Raw genomic sequence first — 14825 nt, forward strand, 5'->3', positions numbered from 1 at the left:
TGTAAGGAGTTACTTCTACACTGGCCACCAATGTAAGGGGTAATTTCAACACTGGCCACCCATATTTGGGGTTCCATTTAACACTGGGCACCAATGTATGAGGCCACTCCAACTTTGGACACCAATGTAAGGGGGGTCACTTCGACATTGACCACAATGTAGGGGGCACTACAATTTTCACTGTCTGTATATGCAGTAAAGCGTGTTTGTTATACTCAATGTGGAACCTAATGCCACGTACTCACGATCGGATTTTCCGTCGGAAAAACCTTGAATGTTTTTTCCGACGGAATTCCGCTCAAGCTTGGCTTGCATACACACGGTCACGCAAAAGTTCTCTGAACTCTCGACCATCAAGAACGCGGTGGCGTACAACACTACGACGAGCAGTGGTGAGCAGAGAAAATTAAGTTTAATGCTTCGGAGCATGCGTCGGAATTGCTACAGACGATCGGAATTTCCGTTCGGAATTTTTTCCATCGGAAAAAAAGAGAACCTGCTCTCAATCTTTTGCTGGCGGAAATTCCGACAGAAAAAGTCAGATGGAGCATACACACGGTAGGAATTTCTTACCAAAAGCTCACATCGGACTTTTGTTGGCGAAATTTTCGACCGTGTGTACGCGGCATAAGAGGATATTGTGTAAAAAGGCTGTCCTCTGATCCTCCCCTTCTTCCACAGTGCCCAAATCATCTCCGGATAGTACAGAGGCTAGGGGACAAGCTGCAAATGCTCGGTTTGGTGTGTATTGCTAGGGAGAGTGTGATCAGCACAGGGCCAATTAGCACTGTCCAGACAGAGAATCAGGGGTCATGCAGCCTCATAGGACAATCATGGGAGAATGAAAACTCCTCCTACAAGCTTTAACCAGACACCGATAGAAGTCACAAGACTGCTAATGAAAAAAGGTATTTAGCAGTTTATATTTACTTAAACGATGGCATTTGCAAGTTATGTGTACTGTGAGAGACCAGATATAGTGAATGCAGGGTCCTGGGTTTAGTAACTGTGACAGGAGTCACTTTAGGTGGGGTGCCCGAGAACTCCATTCTGATCCCACCTAAAGTGACTCCTGTCACAGTAACACTTGAAAACCCCATTCTTTTTTAATTTATTTAAAACTCTGCAACCTACAGATCATGCTAAGGTACCATGAGCTTTATGTCTAATAATTTTAGTAGGGGGTTCCCTGAGACCTGAAAACGATGTCATGGGTTCCTCTATGTTAAAAGGATTGAGAAAGGCTGGTTTCAAGACATACAAGAAAGTCAATGGCAGATTGAGCCTGCCCAAAGTTCAATGGTAAGCTTGGGTGAAGTCTAAAGTCGAAATCCAGACAACAATTTTAGTAGTAAAAGCACTTTTTCTCTTACCACGGTGAGGATGGTTTTTTTTATCGGTATCTGTGTCACTTTCGGAGAGGTTGCCCTCACAAGTAGCGAAGGGGAATCTCCACAGTTGGGACACATCAATCAAACCTGTTCTATCTAAATTAAAATTAGGTTGGTGTTCCACTCAAGTATATTAGAGAATAGCATAAACAATAAAAAAGGAAAACATCTGATAGCGCTAGATGCAAAATTATTTCACCATAAGGATTGTTGAAAAGACGCGTTGGTGACCATTGTTGAGATGGAATTAAATATAGACTAAATGCCTTTGTTATTAGAAATGACAGCCTCACCTAGAAATAGTAGAAAGCTGAGTGATTGTCCAAGGAATTTACACAATTGCTGATGATGGGGTCAAAATAGACTCCTCTCTTCCCCCAAATTGGCAACCCGTATCTGGGTCTTCCGGATCAACAGTATTGCTAGTAGAACAGACTGAATAAAGTTTTTTTTTCCAGCCTTGTTGTGTTTGTGTCTGGATATCCTATTGGCTACAGATCGGTTTTGTCACAGCCAATCAAGTTGCAGAGATTGAAGCTAAATCTGGAATCTGCTATTTTTGCACATAGGATTGGCTTTTCACCGAGGGCTTCAGCCAAAAGCGACCGTTTTGTCCACATCTCTTGATGCACCGCTATAAAAATACTAAACATATATTTAGATGACATCCAGTCTAATTAACCCTTACTTTTTCTTTTTCAAATGAAATAAACGGCATTAATTCTATACATTTAAAGTGTTTTCCATAAGGCATAAGTATCTATTTCATATATAAAAAAGGGAATATTAATTCAGCGTACATTTTTAATAAATAACTTTCTTATCAATTTCTTTGTTCATTACGAAAATATGATTTTGTAATTATTATTTTTTTTTTTTTTTCGTATAGAAGTCAAAATATGACTTGCGATTCCTTCTAAGTTGTTTATGTTCTATATAAAAGGCATATACAACGTTGAGGCAGTGCTTGGTGGTGATTTTTCGGGTACAAGTAGAGCGTCTTGTGTGCTTTCACGCTGTCAAAACTAGGAGATCCGCTTTGGGAAGAATTTTTTTTTTTTTTTTTATAAAACTGCACCACTGTTCAGCCCAAGCCTCAGGCTAAATGATTAAATCTAATACATTGTTATCCAAGTAAAAGTTTTTTTTTTCCTTTTTCTTTTTTCATACGTATATAGTGAATGTCTGTCCATCAATTATAACATAGCATCTACATTTGGCACTGCTCTTTGCCATTGATCCAGCAATTGGCAAAAATGAAGAAAAGAGAGAAAAAAAAAAAAAAAAGAGAGGACCTGTCTAACGGACATCGTCACTGTTTATAAAAAATATTTAGACAGCAAGCTCACGTTGAATTACAAGGTCTACTGTTGTCTGAAAACTCTTCAAGAGCGCAACGGCCTTTTCGTGCTCCGTATTTACAAAACTGTGTCCGTTGGCCTGGAATACAGAGAAAAGAGAACGGTTAGAAGACGTTTTACGAAGTGTAATGTTTCTTTCAGTATTTCAGTGATTGCAAAGTCCAAACTTTTCTTTTTTGAACTTTTGGATATCTAGTAGTAGTTATCTGCATTCAGCTAAACTCGTTTTGTAATGTTAACCACTTCAATACCGGGCTTTTATACACACCTCAATACCAGGCCTATTCTGGCACTTCTCTCCTACATGTACAAATCATCATTGTTTTGCTAGAAAATGACGCAGAACCCCCAAACATTATATATGTTTTTTTTAGCAGACACCCTAGGGAAAAAAACGACGGTCATTACAATGTTTTACCTTGCACGGTATTTGCGCAATAATTTTTCAAACGCCTTTTTTTTGGAAAAAAATAACAAAACAGTAAAGTTAGCCCAATTTTTTTGTAAAATATGAAAGATTATATTACACCGAGTAAATAGATACCTAACATGTCACGCTTAAAAAATTGCGCACACTCATGGAATGGCGCCAAACTTCGGTACTTAAAAATCTCCATAGGCAACGCTTTGAAATTTTTTACACGTTACCAGTTTAGATTTACAGAGGAGATCTAGAATTGTTGCTGGCACTCTAACGCACGCGGTGATACCTCACATATGTGGTTTAAACGGAGTTTACATATGTCGGCGGGACTTGTGTGTGCGTTCGCTTCTGCGGGCGTTTTAATTTTTTTATTATTATTATTTTTTTTCTTTACATATTTTTTTTTTTTTTACTTTTTATTTATTTATTTATTTTTGTTATCACTTTTATTCCTATTACAAGGAATGTAAACATTCCTTGTTATAGGAAATGTGTGTGACAGGTCCTCTTTATGGAGAGATGCGGGGTCAATAAGACCCCACATCTCTCCTCCAGGCTGAAAAGAATGAGATCGGTGAAAAAAAATTCACCGATCTCATGATTACTGTTGCTTAGTAGCCGCAATCACGGCTTTGTTTACATACGGGGACCCGGGCGTGACGTCATCACATCGCGCTCGGGTCCTCCGCCGGTCATAGAGATGACTGGTGACCATCTGGTCACCAGTCATCTCTATGCTTCCTGCGAGCGCCGGACGATTCTTTCTCCAGGCCCCCGATGGCACGGGAGAACCCGGAGAAGCACCGGATGGCGGCGGGAGGGGGGTGTCCCCTCTCGCCGCCTGTAAGAACGATCAAGCGGCGGAACCGCCGCTATGATCATTCTTATGTTGCACAGAATCGCCGGCCAAAGAGAAGGATATCTGAATGATGCCTCTAGCTGCAGGCATCATTCAGATATCCCCCCACAAAGCCCAGGACGTCATATGACGTCCACCCAGGATGGGAGATCCCATCTGTGGACGTCATATTACAATGGGCCAGTATTGAAGTGGTTAAAGATGTCTCATAGCTTATCCAAGCCACCCTTTTCAGTTCTAATGTAGAAATGAAGAAGTGGCTTGGATAAACTATGAAACGTCTTCAACATGTCCAGTTGAATGTGACTGACTACTACTAGCTATACCATGACCATGATGAATGAGATCTTTCACAGACATATTTTTGGATAGGCACTGCCAGGTTCTGTATTGTTATCTGTGTCCCCGCTGGAGCACTTTACCCTTTCTGTTTGTCCTGGTGACCACTTTTAGACCACAAACCATTACGAGGAATCCACATTTTACAGTTGTCACAGAGTGGAAAGCTTCAAACAGCATGACAACTGTCTAAAAGGAGATTTCTCTATGATTTGGAGAGATTTCCTTACTTGGGTTGGGTTGCTGGGACAGAAAGTGAAGCCTCGTACACACAGCCGGTTCTCCTGACGGGAAGACTGTGGACTTTTTCCCGCCGGGATTCCGGGTGGACTTTTTCCCGGCAGTTTTTGGCAGTTTTCCTATGGGAAAAACTGCGATGGAGCATACACACGGTCAGGATTCCCGACCAAAGCTTTCATCTATGGTTTTCTGACGGGAAAATCGTCCGTGTGTAGGGGGAAAAGCTACTGAGCAGGTTCTCGGCTTTCCCCTCTGGACTTCCGACAGAACTTTTCCCGTTGGAAATCCCATACGTGTGTACTAGGCATGAGGGGAAATCTTTCAAATGGCTCACAGATATGCAAACCCTTTATGCAAAAAAAAATGGATGGCTTTGCATACACTTTACCCTCTTGTCACTGGCATATGTATATGTGGCAGCATTGAGGTGGGTGTATTTCATGCTACCTCATATATACTATATTACCAAAATATAGTAGATGAGGCGTACCAATGTTAGGTATGGTCGCGGAACAGCGTAGAATTTTTCACGTTTTACGTTGTTTGCGTAAGTCGTCTGTGAATGGGGCTGTGCGTAAGTTGCGTTCATGTCGAAAGCATTGAGTCTTTGCGGCGTAATTTGGAGCATGCACACTGGGATACGTCCACGGACGGCACATGCGCCGTTCATTAAAAGCATCGATTACCTGGGGTCCTGATTAATTTCCATAAAACACGCCCACCACTTCCACATTTGAATTAGGCGGGCTTACGCCGGCCCAGTTACACTACGCCGGCGTAACTTAAAGCGCAAGTTCTTTGAGAATACGGGACCTGCCGCTCTAAGTTACGGCGGCGTAGTGTATCTGAGATGCGCTACGCCCGCCTGAAGATAGGCGATTCTACGTGAATCTGGGCCAGAGTGTGTCCAAGCCTTTCCGAGATCACCAGAGCTGTCCCAGAGAATTTCCGAGGCTCTCCGACGCCCCCCCCCCCCTACTTCTGGCCACTTGCGGTATTGCATGCCATAGAAGTCAATGCGGGAAACAAATTATCTTCATTTCAATTGACTTCTATGGGGAACAAGCATTCTCCTGGAATGGATTATGCTCGTAATCCATGGTTCCACTGTATATGAAGAGAGAGGGCCAGATTCTCAAAAGAATTACGCCGGTGTATCTACAGATACACCGGCGTAATTCGAAAATCCCGCCGGCGTATCATTGTTTTGTATTCTCAACACAAGATACGCCGGAATTAGGCTAGGATCCGACTGGTGTAAGTCACTTACACCGTCGGATCCTAAATGCAATACTACGCTGGCCGCTAGGTGGCTTTTACGTTGATTTCAGCGTCGCATATGCAAATGAGCCGATACGCCGATTCCCAAACGTTTTTGCGCCGCTTCGCCGTCGTTTACGTTGTTTCCGTAAGCGTCGCAACCAATGGATTTGCTGCGTACTACGGAGCATGCGCAGTGGCCTACGTTTAAGGCCGGCGCATGCGCAGATCGTTCACCACGGGGGCGCGTTTAATTTAAATACAAGCCGCCCCCTTTGATTTACGCGGGGATACGCCGGGCCATTTAGACTACGCCGCCGCAAATTACGGAGCAAGTGCTTGGAGAATACGGCACTTGCTTCAGTAAGTTGCGGCGGCGTAGTGTTAATGGCATACGCTACACCCTGCTCGTAGATACGCGGATCTACGAGAATCTAGGCCAGAGAGTGTAAAAAAAAGAAAAAATGCAGCAATTGCATGATGAAGATGATTGACACCGGTGTGGCTTTATGTCTACAGTACTGATGAATTGTGTGATAATCCCTGGCTGAATCCCATGTATACATTTACATGCCTGACATTCAAATCCGATATGACATTTGCTTGTGAGAGGCCGCTGTCAAATCGCAGGCACAGAAATAAATTGTAACAACCAACTGTCATAATAACGACATGGAGAATTTTGTACAGTGGTTCCTATACATGGTGTATCAGATGTTCCTTGTATGCGGGAAGAATGAAAAGATCACTCTGATCATCACTGCACAATATTCTGTTAAACCAGAAGAGCGATAACATAGAGTCGTAGACGGTGCCCTGTTTTTTTTATTTTTTGTTATAAAGGTTTTGGTGTATCTAGATGGGTCACTCCTTTGTTGGTTCAAGTGAACCTGTCCTTTGGATGTATTTAGCCTGTTGATAAAGTATACAGGGGGAATCAACCTTTACCATCCTCCTGGGAATACTAGTTGTTTGGCTGATCCAATGGCTTAAAGAGGAACCGCAGTCTGCCCACATAATTTGTAATAAAAACATCTTTGCCATTCTGAAGCTTCCCTCCACCCACTTTGCATATTATTTTATATATACTGTTAGGTAGATTCACAAAGAGTTAGGCCGGCTTATCAGTAGATAAGCCGGCCTAACTCTGAATCTACGCCGGCGTTTGTTTAAGCGTATGCTCAAACAGAGATACGCTTAAACAAAGCTAAGATAGGACGGCTTGCGCCGTTCTAGCTTAGCTTGCAATTTTTTGGATGGCCGCTAGGTGGCGCTTCCATTGCGGCCGGCGTAGAATATGTAAATGAGCTTTTACGCCGATTCCCGAACGTACGCGAGCCCGCCGCAGTCGATTAACGTCGTTTCCGTAAGGCCTTAGGCGGCCTAAAGTTATTCCACCTATGAAGTGGAATAACAATGTTAAAGTATGGCCGCCGTTCCGGCCACGAGGTTCGAATTTTTTACGTCGTTTGCGCAAGTCGTCCACGAATCGGGAGTTACGTCGTTTACGTACACGTCGAAATCAATAGGCCCGTACGGCGTAGTTAGCCGCAATGCGCACTGGGAAATGTAGGCGCCCGGCGCATGCGCAGTAGCGAGAAACGTCAAAAAACGTGAGGTCAAGCCTCATTACCATACAACACGCCCCCCTCCAAGTCATTTGAATTAGGCGCCCTTACGCCCGCTCGTTTGAGGCTACGCCGCCGTAGATTAGCAGGTAAGTAGATTGAGAATCACTACTAGCCTAACTAATTTACGGCGGTGTAGCCTAAACAGGCTAGGCTACGCTGCCCTAAAGCTAGTCCAATCTCTATGAATCTACCTATGTGATTCTGTACTCGCTGCAGAAATCTCCCTCCACTAGATCTGGCTGCAACCATTTTAACTGCCTGTTCACTTCCTGGATTTACACAGACACACCTCCAGCTCTGCAGCTCTCATTGGCCCCCTTATGACTCACCCCCCCCTCCCTTCCTGGCAAACTCTCACGAGAGTGAGAGAGAGAGAGCTGTGCACGATGTCATAAGCCTGTGTCCTTATGCTTCTAGTAAATTTGCCTCCATGGTCAGGGCTCAGCTCATTGCTTCCAATATGGAGACAAATAGCTAGATTCACGTAGGGTGTCCTAACTTTGCGGCGGCGTAGCTTAGCGTGTTTACACTACGCCGCCGTAAGTTAGCGAGGCAAGTACTGTATTCTCAAAGTACTTGCCTGCTAAGTTATGGCCGCGTAGCGTAAATGCGGCGGGCGCAATCGCGCCTAATTCAAATTCGGCTAAGGGGGCGTGTTTTATGTTAATGGGGCTTGACCTGACGTGATTGACGTTTTTTTTTGAACGGCGCATGCGCCGTCCGCCTACTTTTTCCAGTGCGCATTGCGGCAACGTACGCCGCACGGGCCTATTGATTTCGACGTGGACGTAAATCCCTATTCACGGACGACTTACGCAAACAACGTAAAATTTTCGAATTTCGAAGCGGGAACGGCGGCCATACTTTAACATTACTATTCCAACTATTTGTTGGAATAACTTTAGGCCTGATAAAGCGTTACGTAAACGGCGTATCTGTACTGCGTCGGCCGGGTGTACGTTCGTGAATAGGCGTATCTACTGATTTACATATTCTGCGCCGACCGCAATGGAAACGCCACCTAGCGGCCAGCCTAAATATTGCAACCTAAGATAGGACGACGCAAGCCGTCGTATCTTAGATATGTTTAAGCGTATCTCTGTTTGAGCATACGCTTAAACATAGGTCGGCTTAGATTCTGAGTTAGGTCGGCTTATCTACTGATAAGCCGGCCTAACTCTTTGTGAATCTACCTAATAGCCCGGGACTCAGCTGCAGGTGGCGGAATGCCATGGTACTGTACCAGCACTGAGAAGTCTCCTAAGTTTTTCGTTCAGTTTACATCTATTTTGCAGGCGGAAGCATGGTACGCAAAAAGAAATACATTTTTACAAACAGGAAGGTTCACCTGAGTAACAAACAATAGGCCACTTAGGTACGGACAAAGCTTCTAAAGGGAAATAATGCGCTTAGGCGTAACGCCACATGTTCTCTTAAACGTTCTTTCTGTGTAACCTTGACACGTTTCAAAAGAAAATTCTATCAGTCAAGGCTGTTGCCTGGCAACTAAAACCAAGGGATAAAAATGTTTTCAAAGGATTCATAAAGCCAAACTGATTCTGCATTTACTAATAATTAACCTCTTGCGGCCAAGGTGCTGTAGAGCTATAAGCCAGTGGCGTTGCTATGGGGGTGCTGGGGGGGGCGGGCCACACCAGGTGACACCCGCCAGAGGGGTGACACCAAGGCCACTGCCTACACACTACTATATTGCTTCTGCTTGCAGAGCTGCAGCGGAGCGGTGTGAGGAGGGCACCAAGCCGTGCGGGGGAGGCTGCCTGTAACACTCCTAAGTTTTAAGCTGTCCTTTGGGGATCTCCAATATCCCCGGAGGCAGCCGGAGTTGGTGGGAGGAGCTGAGGGTGTGACTGCCTCCTCCACTCCTCCCACAGACTCCTTCACTCTGGCTGATCCCGCAGCTGAAGGAGAAAAAGGTGAGAACACAGCAGCCCCCGAGTGTCTTCATCTCCAGGATTTCTGTAAGTTACTGCACACATCACTATATAGAGTCCTAACCTGCCCTATACTACCCCACCCTGTGTTATGCCACCCCAACCTGCCCTATACCACCCCAACCTGTCCTATGCCACCCCTGCCTGCCCTATACCACCTCAACCTGGCACTATACCACCCCAACCTGCCCTATGCCACTGCAACCTGGCACTATACCATCCCAACCTGCACTATACCGCCCCAACCTGCCCTATACCACCCCAACCTAGCACTATACCACCTTAACCTGGCACTATACCACCCCAAACTGCCCTATGCCACTGCAACCTGGCACTATACCATCCCAACCTGCACTATACCACCCCAACCTGCCCTATACCACCCCAACCTGCCCTATACCACCCCAACCTGTCCTATGCCACCCCTGCCTGCCCTATACCACCTCAACCTGGCACTATACCACCCTAACCTGCCCTATGCCACTGCAACCTGGCACTATACCACCCCAACCTGCCCTATACCACCCCAACCTGTCCTATGCCACCCCTGCCTGCCCTATACCACCTCAACCTGGCACTATACCATCCCAACCTGGCACTATACCATCCCAACCTGCACTATACCACCTCAACCTGCCCTATACCACCCCAACCTAGCACTATACCACCACAACCCGGCACTATACCACCCCAAACTGCCCTATGCCACTGCAACCGGGCACTATACCATCCCAACCTGCACTATACCACCCCAACCTGTCCTATACCACCCCAACCTACCACTATACCACCTCAACCTGGCACTATACCACCCCAACCTGCCCTATGCCACTGCAACCTGGCACTATACCATCCCAACCTGCACTATACCACCCCAACCTGCCCTATACCACCCCAACCTAGCACTATACCACCACAACCTGCCCTATGCCATCCTAGTCTGTCGTATACCACCACAACCTGCCCTATTCCACTCTAGTCTGCCCTATACCACCCCAACCTGCCCTATACTATCATTTATAGGGTCCGTTTGGGGATGCCCCCTGTGATCATGCACTGCCTGCGGGGCGCTGGGCAGGATAGACAGGAGGGAAGGTGACGTGTTTTGCCGCACCAGGTGACACCAACCCTAGTGACGCCACTGCCATAAGCGTCTTGCAATGCGGGGATAAATGTCACTAAGATTCTTAAAGGGATCTGAGACTGGAGAGCCACGACACAAGTTAATCGTCCAAATGCAGTTATTCCTATATTAGATAGGTTAACACAGATCCAACGCGTTTCGTGGGCCAGAAATCACACCCTTTATTGGGGGCTTGAAGATGGGAAACAATATATAAAGACTGGATAGAAATAGGGCTCATTCACACAGACATATGTAAAATACACAGGATCCTGCTGTATGCATGTAACATTTACATGCGTACAGCCTGAAGCATTTAGGGATCTAATAGACCTCTGCTTCCGGCCGGCATGTCAATAACAACAATGCGTTGATCTAAATGAGTCATTGAGTGATGGCAACACGTGCGCAGAATGACCTCAGGTGGTCAGTCATGACTAATTGAGTTCATCCTGCACATGCACATGTAGCAGTGTTGCCAACCATCAGTATTTTTACTGGCAGCCAGTAAAAAATGGTTGCTTTTCTCCTGCCAGTAAATGCCAGTAAGAGGAAAAGGTTGCCAGTAAAAAATATGCATGTTCACATGCATAGAGCGTAAAATATGGCCAAAATTAAAGCCCTGGATGCAGCCATGTTCTTTTTTTTAATATTTACTAGTGGAACATATCATCTGCTGGAAGCAAGTGTGGCAAGGCCCATATAGCTGCGTACAAAAGTGTACCCAACATATATTATGTCAGTGTTGATGAGCCCTTATCCACTTAAAGTGGTTGTAAACCCTCAGGTAGAACTTTCACCTACAGGTAAGCCTAGATTAAGGCTTACCTGCAGGTGCAACAAATATCTCCTAAACCTACACGGTTTAGGAGATATTTGCAAAAAAGACTGTACCGATGTCTACGACGCATGTGGGCCATAGACAACGGCGCAGGCGCACTGAGCGTGCCGTTTTATGAATGTGGTCATGCCGTAAGTAACGGCTCACGCGCGCATGCGCGGGAGTGACGTCACGCGCTGTCACGTGACTCCAGCCAGTCACAGAGCCGGAGTTTGCGGACCCTGGAAGAAGAGGGGTGAAGAATGGCCACTCGCTACTAGCGAGGAAGACGGGGAAATCGCGGGCTTCTCCTGCAGGTAAGTGACACATAATGGGCTACTATGTGATGCATTACGCTTTACCTTTGCAGGGAAACAAAGAGGAAGTGAACCCATCAGGGTTTACTTCCTCTTTAAGGACCGAACCTCTTTCTGAGATTTGGTGTTTACAAGTTAAAAACTGTTTTTTTTTGCTAGAAAATTGCTTAGAACCACCAAACATTATATATATAGGGCCAGAGAAGGACTTACGACGGTGCAGTCCTAATCCGAGCTGTCGTATCTATGCGCCTGATTCTTAGAATCAGTTACGCATAGATATCCATTAGATCCGACAGGCGTAAGTCTCTTACGCCGTCGGATCTTAACTGCATATTTTTTGCTGACCGCTAGGTGGCGCTTCTGTCGAATTCCGCGTCGAGTATGCAAATTAGCTAGATACGTGAATTCCCGAAACTTACGCGTGGCCGTCACAGTAATGATACGCCGTTTACGTTAGGCTTTTCCCGGCGTATTGTTGCCCCTGCTATATGGTGGCATAAGTGCAGCGTAGCAATGTTAAGTATGGCCGCTGTTCCCGCGTCGAAATTTGAAAAAGTTACGTCGTTTGCGTAAGTCGTCCGTAAATGGGGCTGGACGTCATTTACGTTCACGTCGAAACCAATGACGTCCTTGGGAAAAACGTCAATCACGTCGGGTCACAGTAGATTTACATAAAACACGCCCCCCTGATCCAAATTTGAATTAGGCGGGCTTACGCCGGCCGATTTACGCTACGCCGCCGCAACTTACGGAGCAAGTGCTTTGAGAATACAGCACTTGCCCGTCTAAGTTGCGGAGGCGTAACGTAAAGCGGATACCTTACGCCCGCACAAAATTACCCCGCTGGACGAGAATCTGGCCCATATTTTCTAACACCCTAGATAATAAAATGGCGGTCGTTGCAATACTTTTTGTCACACCATATTTGCGCAGCGGTCTTACAAGCGCACTTTTTGGGGGAAAAAATTCACTTTTTTTAATTAAAATATAAGACAACAGTGAAGTTAGCCCAATTTTTTTTTCTATATTATGAAAGATAATGTTACACCAAGTAAATTGATACCCAACATGTGAAAGTGCCTAGTATTGAAGTGGTTAAGATTCACTAAAAAAATATAATAAATAATGAAATAAACAAAAGGTTTAATAAATTTAAAGGTTTAAAAACATTTTCTAACACCTGCGTTAAATAAAAAAGAACCTAATCTGTTGTTCTACTTGCTTCCCTTTGTCACTGTTCATAAGACAGGCATGCTGTGCCTCCTATTCAGAAAACACAGCAGTGTCTGTAAGCTTGAAGGTTTTGCTGTTAGTGCCGACACCATCCGGGGCGTCCATAACTGCACGAATCTATGTGAAAAGGGATGAAGATCTCAGCTGGATTATGAGACTCTGCAGGAGCCGTCTTTCTTACCTGGCTTGTCACTTTCTGCCAACAAAATAGGAAATTACTACTTCAAACTTCATACTGACAAGTTTAAGAAACCAAAATATGCACATTTTTAAACATTAAAAATATTCCATGTAATTTGATTTGTGTTTTTTTTCCTCCTTAGATGTATTTATCACACTATTCAAATGATAAAGTGATATTCCGCAACATGCCTGTGCAAAAAAAAAACATGTTCAATACAAATTTGCAGTACATTCACATGTCCCTATGTTTTGTCTCTTCAACCACTTCCCGCCCGGTCAATGAACAATTGACGTCCGGGAAGTGGTTGTGAAATCCTGACTGGACGTCTATTGACGTCCTGCAGGATTTCATGCCGGCGCGCGCCCGTGAGGGCGCGCAGCGCGGGGATCGGTGATGCGGGTTGTCAGTCTGACACCCTGTATCTCCGATCTCGGTAAAGAGCCTCCGGCATGATCATCCGTGTCCAATCACGGCTGATCACGATGTAAACGGGAAGAGCCGTTGATGGCAGACGTGAGTAGAGGAGAGCCAATCGGCGGCTCTCCTGACAGGGGGGGTTTGCGCTGATTGTTTATCAGCACAGCCCCCCCCTCGAATGCCCACACTGGACCACCAGGAAAGGGCAGTAAAAAAAAAAAAAAAGGACAGTAAAAAAAAAAAAAAGAGAATAGATGCCAATCACTGGCAACATGGGACTGGCACTGGGATAAACAAGTGATGCCCAGCAATGCCATCCCTCAGTGTCCATCAGTACCACCCCTCAGTGCCCATCCATGCCCAGTGCCCACCTATCAGTGCCCATATGTGCCACCCATAAGTACCCATCAGTGCCACCCATAAGTGCTGCCCATGAGTGCCCATCAATGTCGGTCATTGCAATACTTTTTGTCACACCGTATTTGTGCAGCGGTCTTACAAGCGCACTTTTTTGTATAAAAAAATAAGACAACAATAAATTTTGCCCAATTTTTTTATATATTGTGAAAGATAATGTTACTCCGAGTAAAATGATACCCAACATGTCACGCTTAAAAATTGTGCCCGCTCGTGGCATGACGTCAAACTTTTACCCTTAAAAATCTCGATAGGCGACGTTTAAAAAATTCTACAGGTTGCATTTTTTGAGTTACAAAGGAGGTCTAGGGCTAGAATTATTGCTCTCGCTCTAACGATCGCGGCGATAACTCACTTGTGTGGTTTGAACACCGTTTTCATATGCGGGCGCTACTCGCGTATGCGTTCTCTTCTGTGCGCGAGCTCGTCGGGATGGGGCGCTTTAAACATTTTTTTGGGGGTTTTCTTATTTATTTTTATTTAGTTAATAATTTTTTACACTGAAATAAAAAAATAAATAAAATAGATCACTTTTATTCCTATTACAAGGAATGTAAACATCCCTTGTAATAGAAAAAAGCACGACAGGTCCTCTTAAATATGAGATCTAGGGTCAAAAAGACCTCAGATCTTATATTTAGACTTAAATGCAAAAAAAATTTAAACTGTCATTTTTTCAAATGACAAAAAAAAAAAGGTTTCTTTAAGACGCTGGGCGGGACTGACGTTTTGACGTCACTTCCGCCCAGCAGAGCTATGGGGACGGGTAAAGGACATTTTTCCCTCACTCGCAACCCGTCAGCTGCTGAATGGACCCGATCGCCTCCGCCGCTACCGACGGCTCCGGTAAGCGG

At 45.1% G+C, this 14825-nt stretch overlaps 1 protein-coding gene across 3 annotated transcripts in view; it reads right to left on the reverse strand.

Moving 5' to 3' along the window:
- Positions 1-1503: 1503 nt before the first annotated feature.
- The window catches only part of LRRC7 (leucine rich repeat containing 7), a 221302-nt gene continuing 207980 nt past the window's right edge, over positions 1504-14825 (reverse strand). For all 3 annotated transcript variants that reach the window (XM_040360720.1, XM_040360719.1, XM_040360721.1), the window contains one exon: positions 1504-2831. Coding sequence is in view for 1 of the 3 variants with exons in the window: in XM_040360721.1 (XP_040216655.1) it covers positions 2724-2831 (108 nt within the window). In the remaining 2 variants the exon portion in view is untranslated. The remainder of the gene's footprint in view (positions 2832-14825) is intronic.

The sequence above is a fragment of the Rana temporaria genome, chromosome 7, assembly GCF_905171775.1.
Source record: "Rana temporaria chromosome 7, aRanTem1.1, whole genome shotgun sequence".
Taxonomy (NCBI): Eukaryota; Metazoa; Chordata; class Amphibia; order Anura; family Ranidae; genus Rana; species Rana temporaria.